The following is a 14,803-nucleotide window of genomic DNA, read 5'->3' on the forward strand; positions in this document are numbered from 1 at the left end:
GTCCCTTGAACAACTGGATGCATTAGTGTCTCAATAACTTCGCACATTGATAGTTGTTGAACAACTTCGCAAAGTGTTGTTCGACAAGTTGTTGGAACCAAAAAACTTAGAAAAAAACTCAAAAAAATTGTCCCTTCCATCTAATTTAAAAAACTTGAAGGACCCTCACTAAATTGGGAAACTTGTTTGTCCCTTTTAATCCAAAGCCCCCATCGAGTTCTTATGAAAATCACGGTTCATTAGGATCGTCAACCTCCTTTAAATAAATCAAGACTACTATTGACACAAGTAGAATCAAAGCATCAGAAGTTCACAACCAATAGAGTCATATATACCTACTCTTCGTTTAACTAGTTTAGATGTAGAACCTGTAGAGCATTTATCTCTGCTCAAACTCCGAGCTAAACTTACAAGACAAACACCTCTCTATACCCATTTAGCGTTGGCCTTAGTAGCCGGCTTTTTGTGAAGATGATCGGGAAAGCCTATGAATTTGTCAATCTTGTTGGATGAAAAATTGTTTCAGCTATTCATTATCATAATATAGAGGTTCATGTCCACAACAAAATTGTTAAAATGGAATATATCCAAATACAAAATTGACAGACATATATGAAGACCTATTAAACTAAGCAAAGAACAAAAAGCTCTGGCTTCTGCCAAGTAAATTTTTGCTGTACTGATAGAACATAAATAACAGGGTCATCTTCTACTCTACTGCATTTCGTCCCTGACCAAAATTGATGTCCAAAAACATTACTATGCAGAAGAGACTGAGGAGCTATCTTCTTTGTGGTCACCAAATATACGTTGCCTAAAGTCTTGTACCATCATTGGTAGACCTTTCCTAAGAGGCACCTTGGGTTCCCAACCAAGCAACTCTTTAGCTTTTGAGATATCAGGCTGCCTCTTGTGCGGATCATCTGCAGTGTTGGGTCTGAACTCAATCTGAGCATTTCGATCAATGGTTTCCTGGATCACCTGCAACATGAACAAAAAACATTACTACAAAACTCTTTCGCTTTCACTCATGTGTACTGCACAGTTAAAGCCTCCAGGTTAAAGAAAATCTGATTGGATTGAAACAACGACTTTGGATATGAAACAATTGAATATGTAAAATCCAACACATGACTAGAAAGACAAGTCATGAATCAATTACTTACCCCTGCAAGTTCAAGCATTGTGAATTCACCAGGGTTTCCTAGGTTGAAGGGCCCACGTGTTCTCCATCCATCAAGCGCATTAGGCCCTCAACCTATCACAAACAGCAAAATCATACCCCATTATTTATATACGTATCTTTGAAAGATAAGAATCACAAAACTTCACAGGGCCCATTATAATTAGTACTACAAGTTCTCTTATCACGTTATATAAGCATAACTGTATTACAGAAAAGGCTTTGCACACCGACAAATTGAAACAGCACAATCTATTTAAACAAGTTTTTTTAGTGCGAGACTCTCAGTGCAGAGACATGAAGTTCAATCAAAGAAACTGTATTTTTTTTTTCAACTTCACATTGCAGTAGCAAATTAAATGAATACTGGTGGAACATCTTAAAAGTAGCAAATTGGAAACAAGGTGTAGTAAACGCTGAAAACATAAACATAGAGCATTGCGATACCAAGTCTGAAACAAATTGGAAACTTCTTGTTTGCTTTGCATCGCCATAAACTGTCAAAGGCTCCTTCCTCAAGACCTGTCTTGTAATATAAAACAATAATTTAGGAGATTGTAGGTGATTGATAACCTCTATTTTCTTAAGAATGACAAGGAACACCCTCATCTTTACAGGTGATATTACATAGACTTCAGGCATCTAGAAAAAGTTCACCTGAGCAACAAAGTGGCTAACAATACGACCATTATAGGCAAATGGAACCTACAGTCTTTAACAGAAGTTTCAGAAGTGAATTGCTGCAGGTATCATATGGAATTTTGATATATGTTGCAAACGTCTGTTCTTTCAAGATGATCCCTATAGCCATACCAACAGTACTGCCATTCCTTGACACCATGATACAACAATCAGTTAATCATGCAGAGAAAGCACTCTGTCAATCAAACAAGAAATGCTCAAAATTACAGGATGGGAACTGGAATAGATAAGTAAGACATGTTTATCCCATTACTCCTAGCTACAAGTTATGTCAAAGGGTAGGCTCATTCTTTAGCCCATTACTTGCAGACTAATGTTACCAGTTCAGTACATTAGCCAAGAAGCTAAATTCAACACTGAAGAATATCCCCACATTTGATCTGAATGACGTAACAAAACAATGTCAGCCGTGAGGTGATTCCTCACCTTTTATATAACAGAAAATCATACCACGTGATATGGATATAATCTGAAAGGGCAAAGGACAGCCTAGTGCACTAAAGCTCCTGTTACACATTGGGTCCGGGAAGGGCCAAAGGGTCTATTGTACGCAGCCTTTCCATGCATTTCTGCAAGAGGTTGTTTCCACGGCTTGAAACCGTGACCTCCTGGTCATGTGACAGCAACTTTACCAGTTATGCCAAGGCTCCCCTTCATATTTGAACCAATTGATAAGCAATGTAAAATTGCTGGAACAAGGGAAGCGAATGGCCCGTTAACAGTGACTGGATTACCAAAAAAGAAACTCAATATAGCAACCAAACAAGGGGAGCGAATAGCCCGTTAACAGTGCCTGGATTACCAAAAAAGAAACTCAATCCAAATCGCAAACAAATAATGCCAAGCTCAGCCTAAAATTGCATGAACAATCAGATTAAATTCTCAGAATATAACACAACCTGTGATTTTCAAACAGAGCTAAATGCATGATATCATCTCTGAGAAGTAATACCTGAACACACATATCGTCAGACATACATAATCACCGTGACAACAATCAACGAGCTATTTTGAAGATAAAACATGCTAAAGAGACACGTTAAGACAAGGAGTGAGAAGAAATTTAGTAAAGGAAAAGTATTCGGCTGAGAGTAAAAATAGAAGACCTAACAATATTCCATAGATTTCATGTAACAATCTCTTATAGAAGTTAAATAAACCCGAAAAAATGTAACATCATCAAGCTTATAAAGAGATATCGAACAAGATAAACCATAAAAAAAGGTTACAGCTTAAGAGCCGCTATTGCTTCAGATTTGAAGTCAACTCTCAAACTCAACACTCTTCTAACCTCAGCTGGAGTAAGTCTCCAGGTCATGGGTCCTGAATTTTCACCCCAGAAATCCAGAATTTCAGATACCTTCTCCAAGTTTAAAATTGTAGCCATTTGGGTTAGACGAGAAAATTTGTCCCTAACAGTCCTCTGGGTCATGTTGGAGAAGTAGCTCACAAGGGCTCGAACATCTCTATCAAGTTGAAGACCTCCAAGTTGACTGAATCTCTTTTGCATCATGATAACCTCAAGCCTCTTAACAACAAAGTCGATGACCAGATGCACAAGGGAGTCATAATTGTTAGCAGTCATCAATGGTTGAAGCCAAGCCACATTGGTCTCTACAGCATGGAGAAGCCTTTGAACCCATGGGTCATTTACCTCATTATCAGCATATTCAGATTCAGACAGCTCATAGCTGATTGTTGCAACAGTATCCAACACTGGCCGAATTCGAGGTGTCACAGTAGCTACTAATTGTTCCAAACCAATGTTCAAGGCCTTCTTGAAACCATTGTTCATCTCATTTAATTCAGATAAACATGATTTGACCCTCTCTCTATCTGCTGGTGCAGGAAACACCTGACAACGCACTCCAATTAACACCAGCAAAAGAACCAAAGGCAGAACACAAGAAAGAAAAAAAGTCTAACCTAAATAGCATCTTATGAATGAGATTTGAGGTTATTATTCATCTGGAAGGTAATCCTTTTTGATAAGTGATTAGTTTCAGAACGAAAATCATAATCCCAAGAACCCCTTCAATGCTCAAAGACAAAGGGCAAGAGATGAATGTAACAGGTATCATTCTAGATTTATAATCCCATAAAATCTGAGGCTATATGGATACTTAAAGTTCAAGGGATTCTCAGAAGCACAATGATTTTCATGTCGCAATACTATGGCATGAAATGGATGTAACATACAATCATTCTAAATTCAATGTTCAACTTACTTATCGCCCCAAAATCACTAGTCCATATGCCCGTGTACTAACAGTTCATAGCATACATGAAGCTGAGCAACGAAATTACAGCTTTACTTATTCACCACTTAAAAAGCAGATTGCACATCATAAACTAGACTAACATTGAAATAATAAGTGCGGATCAATACATGAATCTAGGACTAACCTCAGCACATTGTTCTTCAATCTCATGTCGTAATTTCAATGCATACTCACCACTCACATCCATATTATTCAAAGCCGTGGCAATCTCCGTACCCGTCTTTTGAACAGCAACGCCACCGGTGAACAGCTTTGCTCCAAGATTAGGCTCTCTGATCTTCTGCTGCAAAGCCTCATTGTACTCACCACCCAATAGACTTACAGCATTGCTTAAAACTGCAATCACAGAGTTGATATTTGAAGTGGATATGGACCTTCGACAACAGCTCTGCAGAACATAGAAGACATCGTCCACCATGGAAGTTGTGAGACTATCAAACGCGAGTTCATCAATTTTTATCGCTTTCCTCACATTCTCAACCATGAAGTACCCTTCCAAGATCACATAATAACCAGTAATATCTTGCACAACTTTACTGAAATTACCACTCCTAAATGCCTTTGTAGCACGGGGACCTAATTCAGGATCAACAGAACTCAAGCCCCTAATCTTCGATATCATATACCCCGTATAATCCTCACCCAACTGCGTCAAAGACAATATCTCCTCCAAATACACTTCGATCTCCCTAGGGTCCGGTCCTTCAACTCCAACAGACAGCAAATCACTCTTGTAAGAATTAATCTCCGAAGTCACTTTCACTAGTTTCCTATACTCCATATACTTCTTTATAATAGTCGAACCACGAGAATCACACTCTTCTTGCAGCTCACATATCGCATAAACAATCCCATCCTCTCCACACAAGCTCCGTAGAGTTTCATCATTCTCTTCAATAGCCAAGACAATATCTTTAAACAAATTAGTCAAACATGACACAAAATTAACCTCATTCTGACTATTTCCCCGGTGATCACTCATCATTTCCACCAATTGTTCATACTCAATACGCGATCTCATAGCAATAACCTTCTTCAAATATGCCACGTAAACTTGCAACCCCTCCTCCTCCAATGCCAATGGCGGATACAGCCTTATAAACCTCAAAACCGTCGAATGATCACGCTGATCAACTGCTTCTCCCAATTTCCTCCTCACGATTCCTTCAAGCTGCTTCTTAGAAGAGAGCAACTGCTCTCTCTGATCCGAAGCAGCTGAATCCTTATACTTCGCATCAAGCTGAAGAAATGTCTGGACAAAACTTGCAGCAGATTCATAATCCTCCGAATCAAGCGCCTTCCGCACACCGTCAAGGCAATGAGACCGATCAACAATCGCATCAATACGCAACAGCGTATCATTAACACGCGATTGCGCTAGATCTAACTGACGCACTTTAGCGCTTACTTGATCAGCAAGCAACGACGTAGAACTCACACTGGCACACAAATGTTCGGCATCTGCTTTAACAATATCGAGTACTTGTGCAGATTTTTGCAAGCTTGACAACTGTTTATCAAGGTCAGTTCGATGCGAAAGTATTGTATCGAGTTCTAGATCTAGTCCCCGTTGATAAGCAATACATTCGTGGAGAAGTCTAGTCATTGCTCCGACGTCGGTGAGTTTTCGCACTTCTTCTAATGATTCCGGTGTCCCGAATTTCGAGGAATATGAATCTATGTTGGTCGATTCGTCGGAGTCTACTCGAAGTGCCATTTTCTCCGGCGAAGTATGATGAATTTGTCGATTCCGACGGTAAATCGCCGGCAAAAATCGGGTCGGGTCAGTTTATTTTGGGTTCATTTGGTGAAGCTTTGAATTACTTGAGTGAAATTTCAGTTTATTGAGGAAGGAGGATGAAATTTTTAGTTTACAGTAATTGCTCACAAATTGTCGTACTTACAAAATTAGCCATTTGCACAGTAGCCAATTTTCGGCCCATTTAAAATATAGCCCCTGTAGTTGTAGAGTAGCTTGTTTTTTTCCCCTTGTATTTCTTAGCTTGATTACGATTAATATTAGTACATACGAGTGTTCGTCTAGTTAAATTTGTGTCCATTTGATTCGTAAATTTTGTTCATGTATTTTATCTTTTAGTTTTTTTGTATGACTATGTTATTCTTAGGTCGTTTTGTGTTTGTTTCTTCTTTATAATTGTGACATAAATATTATTCTGAATAGAAACTTGAAAGCTTGGTTTTAAGATCATTTGAAATTGTAGAATCGTGAGAAGAATAAGAGATATTTTTATATAAAAAAATATTTTAATTTTAATATCATCCTAAAAACTAACAACTAGTGAAGCTAGTAGAATACATGCTACACATTTGTATGGCTATAAAATTATTAAATATTAGAATCTACAACAATATATATAGTTATAAAACTTTTCAATAGTTAAAGAAATAGATACAAAAATATATTTTTCTTTTTCAAACAAACTAATGAAGAAACAACGCCAAATAAAAGTAAAAGAAGTTAGGATGTTTTTTTATTTTAATAGACTTTAAAAAAAGTGTGTCACATATAAAAGAGAAAAATAACTATTTTATATTTATGTTTATTTTGCTCTCTTTTTACATCATACTAAGCTAGCGCCTAGCAATTCAGTATCAAATATTAAAGCCTATTCTTGAAAGCCAAATTAATCAATATTGAGAATCAAATTAAACAATTATATTGTATTTAGCCTTCAGAGAGTGGGAAAGTCTCAATTTTTTTCGGTGTCGAATCACTTATCTTTGTTTACCAAAAATAAAGTAATTTTTTTTTCTTTCTCATTTTTTTAAGAACTTCTTGCTTAAGAAATAAAAAAAGCTACAAGTTCTACAGAGGAATAGGTGGAATTATTTTCATTTCTAGGCATAGCTTTCATTCATATACTTTATATTTATGTGGAGTTTATTCTCAAAAATATATTCATTCTTGTATAGCAAATCTAAATTTTTTTCTCGATAGGACATATATTTTTATTACGTACTATGAAATTTATGATTGAAATAGTTAATGTAGGATTATCATTATTCTTTAAATTTTTATAGTGACGAATTTTGTATTCGGTACTCGCATCATAGCGCGTGCAAGTAATCTTTCTTCATTCTTTGATCTACCGACCTAGTTGTTTTGAGACATTAAAGGAACAAACACTTTAAAGGTACTTTGTATTTTGATGTTCAGAATCCTGTAGTTGTCGGGCTTTTATGTAAATATTTGATTACACAACATGTTTTATCAAGTTGACAATATGATGCCATCACTTGTTAGATTAACAGAAATGTGTGTGTGTGTGTTTTCCCTCTTGGCTAATTGATTGTTTCTTGAATATGCCATTTATATAATGTATCTATTGGTCCTCTGTAATTCAATAAATGATATCATAACTCTAATTAAATCATATAATTAAACAAATGATTCCATTTAATTGACATTGAATTTTGCGTTGGTTATTTTATATCACTTTTAAAAATGTGTTTACTTGATTTAATGGAATAGAAAACCCAATTCAAGGAAATTATGTGCTAAGGGGTCGTTTTGTAGCTAGTAAAGAAGTAATATATCTTCTGTATAAGTTATACAATGTTTGATAGCTAGTCAGGAAGTAAGTTAATAGTATAAAATGAATATGATGTTTGGTTTGCAATGTAGAAACCTGCATAATTCAAACATGTACAAGTTATGAGTGAGTTGATATATTATTGAAGATGGGTTAGCTAATACTTGCATAATTTTAACCAGCGGGGTTATATCATTCTGTCTTGTGTTCTCGAACCTGCTGTCTTGAGATGTGCACTGCTGTTAAAGAGTAGTGATGCTATTCCAGGCATGCTGAAACAACGAAACTTGTGTTCTAGTTTGGGTTATTTTATATAGGGAAAGTGGAGAAAAATCTATTCTTCTTCAGTAATCCAATAAGAAAAACTACTTCAAACACAACAAACAGGACCAACCCACACCGTTCGTTCTTACTCGACTTTAGCCAATCACCATTGCCCCGGCCGGGTCCCCGCCCCGTAAATTAAACCTCGGACTCCTTTTGCAAGGAATCCCAGTATATATTTGTAATTGTTGTTACAGTAATAAAATAAACACACAAGATCGACAAGTGAAGAAACAGAAATACTAATAAAAAGGATACAATGGTTTTGACTGGGTTATGCTTAATATATAGTGGACAAGCAAGGTGCTAGATTTGGTCAACCCACCGTGAACAAATTACTGTTTACATAATCTTTTACACAATTAATAATTTAACAACACATGTTATTATTTAAAGGAGGACATTTGTAATAAAGTGTAAAAAGTTTAAATTAATTTTCAAACCTATATTTTAATGTCAGCACATATAAATTTTACCAACACAAGTTTCAAGTGGTTAATAAATAGTCACTTTTGAGTTTATCATGTAGTATCTCTTTTCCTTGATGCCAGAGGGAGATGCATCAATTTGAACCATATTTGTGGTACGATGATTTTCCTTTTTTTATATTTAATTTTTTTTTTTGTTTTTCAAATGTTTACGAAATCATTGATTACATTTTTAGTACGTACATGAAACTTTTAAAAAAATTTCTTATTCAACGCTTTTATATTTATTTATAAATTTTTATTCTTAAACTAATGAAAACCGTATTAGTTGTCATTAATTCTGATAACTTCTAATAAGGAAAACTTTTATCATAAATATATTTAATTAATTTTCAACTCTTAGATATTATAAAAAATAGTGAAAATATTATTTTGTCTAAAGTAATATCTTTTAATAAAAGACAAAAGTTCAAACAACATTTATAAAATCCTTAACACTTTTAATAAATTAGTAATTAACAATTAATAATAAATTATAGATATAGATATAGATATAGATTATAGATTATATCTATATAGATGCGATGCTGCAGAAGGTCGTACCAATGAATATCTACTTACTCGGTGAACAAATTACTATACTCACCAATAGTCATAATTAGGCAAAATTAGATACTCACCAATAGTCATAATTAGGCAAAATATCTAATGAACCCTTATAATTGTCAGAATTTTGTATTTTTAACTCTCCTAATCCATTTTTTGTCAATTGAATCCTTAAATATCATAAAGTAAGATTTTTAAACTCCTTACCAAACTTATGTGTCATTTATTTTGCTTATCCACATTTGGAGCGTGATATTACATTTTTCAAAAAAAATAAGATACAACAAACTTCTTTTAAAAAATAATAAATTCAGTAAACAAAACTAAATAATAATTAAAAAAAAATCATTATTCTATCCATTCAACACGATGAGCTCCGAAGCAGTGCTTCCATTCCATATTTGGACAACTCTGAGAAATAATACACTATTTTTTGTGGTTGTGGTGTCGGTGGTTGTAGGTTGGGGGTGGAGATAGTGGTTGGGAGGGTGAAGATGGTGGTAGTGGAGATGAGTGGTACCAGTGATTGGGCCTTCAAATTTGGTTAAATATTTTATTTTTTTCACTAGTTTTAGGTCAATTTGATGAAAGAATTCATTTCACTTACTCAATTTTCAACTAAGTTTCTCTCAATTTGATTTAAAATATCATTTTTCTAATTGAATTTTGCTCAATTTTCATCAGGGTCTCTCTCAATTTGATCGAAAATATTATTTTTTTTCAACTGGGTATCTCTCAATTTGATCGAAAAGATATTCTACAATGACAAGAGTATGTTATATATGAGCATTTTTGTTGAAAATCGTAGGATATACAAATTAATGTTGTAAGAAGAAAATTTAAACACCACATTGTATCTCAAGTTTTGATCTTTCTTGGAGCTTTTACAAATTGGATAATAGAGAAAGAACGAGAGAAGAGGGGTGGGGGTGGGGCAGTAATAACGTGACGAAGAAAGAAGAAATGGAGGTGGGAGAGGTATTTGCCATTTCTTTTTATAGAGAAAGGTAATTTCTTATGTGTCAATAAAATGTGACATGAAGTTACATATGTACTTGTTCATATTACATACGTCTTAATTGGATGAGATAAGAGTTTAAAATATTGTGTTTTGATTGATTTAAGAATTCACTTTGCAAAGAGTGAGTGAGAAGGTTCAAAATATAAAATCGTACAAGTACAGAGTTTTATCAGACCATTTTGCTTCATAAAATATCATTAAAGTTCCATTAAAGCTCAACATAATGTCCCTCCACTAAAGCTCCTTTAACTATCTTTAAAATTCAATTCAATCATTTAACTATCCTTAAAACTTAGTTCAATCATAAAATAATTTTTTCAATTGATTGATTTGAACAAAAAGAAAAAAATGGATGGGAAGAGGTTATGACAAAGTGGGGGGGGTGACAGAGTGGAGGGGTTAGGGGGAGATGCTGACAGGGTGGGGGTGTTGAATGGGGGTGGGGATGGAGGGGAGCTGCTGGACGTCGGGGGGAGAGGGGTGCTGGATGGGGTGGGGTGGGGGAAGAGGGGGTGGGGTAGGGTGTTAAATTAAAAAAAAAATTATTAAAAAAATAAAAAATATATAAATTACAGTATTTGACACGTGGCAGCACCTGATTGGTGTGTATGTTCACTCTCTTTGTTATGACTGAGATTCAATGAAAAATGATGTATTTGCAACGGATTAAGTAAGAATCGTGGAGTAATCGGTCGAATTCAAAGCTTAGGTGTCTTTTTAAAAATCTCGGCCAACATCAGTGGGGTAATTATGTATTTTCTCTATAAAGAGTGACACCAAAAACTAAACTAAAGAAGCAAAATCACCAAAAATACAACTACTATTTATGAATACAAATCTACAGATGTGGGGCACCAAATCAAACTATGGAGATGTGGGGCATCAAATCTAACTCTGTCAATTTCTAATTAAAGATTAAGATGAGAGGAAAAAACTATCCAAAAATCAATTCATCCGAATAAGAAATAAAGCAGATATCGTAATTTGAAGTGAGTAGTTAAGACTAAAATTTGAATGCGAAAATCTGTTCTCTTTCTTTCTATTTAGCTGCCTCTCGCGTGTGAGAAAATAAGACCTAAAAATCTTAAATATACACCAAAACATTGGGCTTATGAGCAAAAGTGAATGAATCAAATCTAGTTATTATTCAGGGAAAAGGACACAGATTGATTCTTTTCAAAACTAATGATTCAAGTTTGGGCTAATGTATAGAGCATGGCCTTCCGATCAAAATTATTCCACTTTATAGCCATCGACAAATATGGCCCAAATATTGTCTCCTAAGCCTAAGTCTAGTATAAGTATTCTTTCTCTTTTTGATTTTTCTTTTTCAAAAGATTTTTTTCTCTAATGCAATTTATAAAAGGAAAAATTACATAAACTAGCAACTTTAAGATAATAATTACAACTAATAACAATAGTGTCTCAAAATTACAATTATTAGCAAAAGTAGCAATATTTAACCTTTTTAATTAATGGCGCGTGAGTTGCACTCTATTATTTTTCTCTTTACCCTTTTCACGGCTCTTTACCTTCTTTTTACCTATTTTCACGCCACAACAAAGATTTCAATTTCCTCCAATATCTCCTTCGGCTATTTTTTTTTTTCAAAATCCACGATTTTCTCCTTAATTCTTGATAATACTTGTTCCCATCTATTAAGGTAGGTGATTTACTGTTATGCATGTTTCAGTTTTCTTTTAACTTCTTCTTGTTCATTATATTTTTCCATATATTTTTGTGTGTTTAATTTGGGGATTTTTTTGGGGTTTAATTTGCATGTTTTGATTTTTTTTTGGTTTACCGATATAATGGCAAAACATGCAAATTGTTCTATGAGTTTTGATGAAATACCATCTTTTAACCTAGGTTTAACCCAAGACGAAAACAATAACGTGATTTCTTGTAATACCCAGGCAAAGAAAAGTTTTAACTTAAAAGAGTTGAGATCGAAGAAGCGAAACGATCCCCAAAAGTCCGTTGAAACAATGAAACGGAAAGCAGTGATAGATTCTTTGTCCCCCAAATAAAAAAAAATCAAAAAATAGTGAAAAATAGAAAGCCAGATGGAAAATCTCATTCGATAAAAAATTCATCTGATTATGAATCGTCATCTGAGGAAGAGAAAGATGAGGAGGTATTGTTTCATTTGCAAAATTTTGTAGTTTATGTACAATATGTTAGTATATGTATTTAATATGTATAATTGATAAATTTTGTGCTTATTTTAGCTTTGTCTAAAGTTTTGTTACTTAAAGTTTTAGAGTTGTATTTATTCTGTATTAGATATTTAAGATATGTATATTTGTAGTTAAATCTTGTGTAACATATATTTGATAATGTTAAGATCTGTATTTGTATACATTTTCATTAGATGATATGTATTTTTGTATTTAAGTTTTGTGTAACAAGTTGTATTTGATAATTTGTAAGATTTGTATTTGTATATGATTTATATAAATACATATGTGGACTTTTTAGAGATATAATTGTAGTTTTGTGTTTTATAGGTTTTGCGCGATAAAATATACATGGTAAGAGTATTGCCTAAATTTGCACCATATATTGGTTGTCATACGGTCAATGACATTGAAGATCGTATTAAGGCAATGCTAACGAAGAATCATTTTAAGAAGTTTTGTACTGATAGTATTTTTGGCGTTTTGATGAAGAAAAAGAATTGTGTTGTGTAAGCGCAATTAGGGAGATGCGTTATGTCACTGCAGACTACGGAAAGTTCTACAAGTGATATAGTCATTTGTGCAAAGGGCACAACACTGCATTTTAGTCTTAGAGAATTTGTTGTAGCAACTGGTTTGAATTGTCATTCAAACAGGGATGATTTTGGGTTTGATGAAGACCTTCGAAACAAAATGATTGATCAGTATTTTGGGGGTTCCATGTTTATTTAGAAAAAGAAATTATTTTCCGCTGTTTCTGGTAAAATTTGGGGGGAGAAGAATGATGAAGATGCATTCAAGTTTGCTAATTTATATTCTATTCATGAATTTTTTATGTCGTCTGTTGATACTGTCAATATTCCCCGCCTTCATTTTGATCTGGTGGAGAGTGATCGTTACAGGGACTATCCTTGGGGACTTCTTGCATATGAAGAATTAGCTAAGAGTTTGAATAAAAAGTTGAAACCCAAAGGAAAGTTTTACATGCTTCATGGAATGCCACTTGCCATCCAGATTTGGTTGTATGAGTGTTACTCTGTTGTCCCTCGTACTATCGCTTCCAAGGTGGATTCTCAAATTTCACGTCTTTTAAATTGGAAGACAAATGTTATTCGCCCACGATATGAATCATTGATGGAAAGTTTGTTTAATGGTGCAAATGATAAGGTTAGTTCATGAAAAACTACTATTTTCTGTGATGTTTTAATTATATTGTAAATACATTTATTGTATTCATATATGTTAATGTACGAAAAATAGTAGGTGAATGATTTGCATTATTGCCAAGGTTAACTAGTTATATTATCTGTTGTAGGTTGTTTTTAAGCATATTGAGCCGATACGAAAGGAGATTTCAACCTTTCAGATACCAAAGGTTTTCCATAGAGGTAGAAGTCATAAAGAAGATTATGTTGATTCTGATGATGATTTTTAGAATCCATCACTTCAACGGAAGCTTTCAATCAACAAAACAAAACATCAGGGCGATTTATCGTATTCACCTGCCAAGAAAAAGTTAAAGAATCAATCAAAAAGTGTAGAGCAGCATACACCAAAAAGGAATACTCCAAGTCGTGCTGTGAATATGTCTTCTGTGAAGACACCAACTTTCAAGTTGGTTCAATCAGAAGAAACAGTACCTTCAAACAGGAAAGACATTCTGGTTCAGTCGCCTGATATGTCTTTTTTCAAACGTTCAGACGAAGATGATCTTGTTTCTAAGAAAATGTTTGAAAAGTTTCGTGATGAGGTAATTTACTCATAAGACTTTGACTTTAGTATATTTGTTTCTTTCATATCTAATTGTAATTCTTTGAAATCAGGTTCGAAAGGAGTTTAATGACATTCGAAATTTAGTATCAAGAAGGTGTGATCAAATAATGAATTCAATAAATGAGTTTAAGGTACAAAATTTTTAGTTTTAAAAGAATAATGGTTTTATACATATACAACATATGTAGTTATGTGTGAATAAATACATATTTAATATGTATTTAGATTTGATTAAATACATATTTAGTATGTATTTAGGTATGATTAAATACATATTTAGTATGTATTTATGTTTGAATAAATACATATTTAGTATGTATTTATGTTTGAATAAATATATATATCTATATATATTTTTCAGATCTATATCTATATTATCACATATACATATGCAGAGTCATTTCCTACTTGTTGGTTTTTATTTTTTAATGTTACGTATTTATATTTTTTCAACGACAAAAAATAAGAAAAAGACAAAGATTTTGACAAGGATAAAATGGAGGATGGTCATAAGAATACACCACCACATCAATCAACTCCAACGAATGTGGAAGGTTTTAATAAGAATCCTGAAGGCATATTGGTAAGTAAATTTGTGTTTATTTTTTTGTATTGAATATATTTGATATGTTAAATAAATATAAAACATATTTATTATGTTGTTGAATAAATATATATGTATTCATATTTATAAATGTAGTACCAAACTAATCAAATGATATATTAATTTTGATCGTCATACATATCTAA

The 14,803-nt window shown here is 33.5% G+C and overlaps 1 protein-coding gene across 7 annotated transcripts; it reads right to left on the reverse strand.

The window, feature by feature from the left end:
• Positions 1-505: 505 nt before the first annotated feature.
• LOC107875223 (conserved oligomeric Golgi complex subunit 4-like) lies at positions 506-6,158 on the reverse strand. 7 transcript variants are annotated; one of them, XR_007056872.1, is made up of 6 exons: positions 4,292-6,150; positions 3,177-3,740; positions 1,893-2,013; positions 1,631-1,705; positions 1,167-1,258; positions 506-981 (listed from the first exon to the last, which is right to left on the reverse strand). XR_007056872.1 is itself a non-coding variant. In XM_047414227.1 (2 exons), exons 1-2 carry the CDS (start codon positions 5,882-5,884, stop codon positions 3,111-3,113), a joined length of 2,223 nt encoding a protein of 740 aa, XP_047270183.1. In that variant the 5' UTR covers positions 5,885-6,158; the 3' UTR covers positions 2,984-3,110. The 7 variants fall into 7 exon arrangements, 1 of the variants encoding a protein (XP_047270183.1); XR_007056870.1 differs by having other exon boundaries at positions 1,841-2,013; XR_007056871.1 differs by having other exon boundaries at positions 1,167-1,705.
• Positions 6,159-14,803: the final 8,645 nt, after the last annotated feature.

This window comes from Capsicum annuum, chromosome 6, assembly GCF_002878395.1.
Source record: "Capsicum annuum cultivar UCD-10X-F1 chromosome 6, UCD10Xv1.1, whole genome shotgun sequence".
Taxonomy (NCBI): Eukaryota; Viridiplantae; Streptophyta; class Magnoliopsida; order Solanales; family Solanaceae; genus Capsicum; species Capsicum annuum.

Bases quoted from the DNA above. Each gene is read 5' to 3' on its own strand.
- LOC107875223 (XM_047414227.1), bottom strand. From the start codon at position 5,884: ATGGCACTTCGAGTAGACTCCGACGAATCGACCAACATAGATTCATAT. The intron at 3,741-4,291 runs GTTAGTCCTAGA...GTGCGTTGTCAG, and splicing joins TTGAAGAACAATGTGCTGAG to GTGTTTCCTGCACCAGCAGA.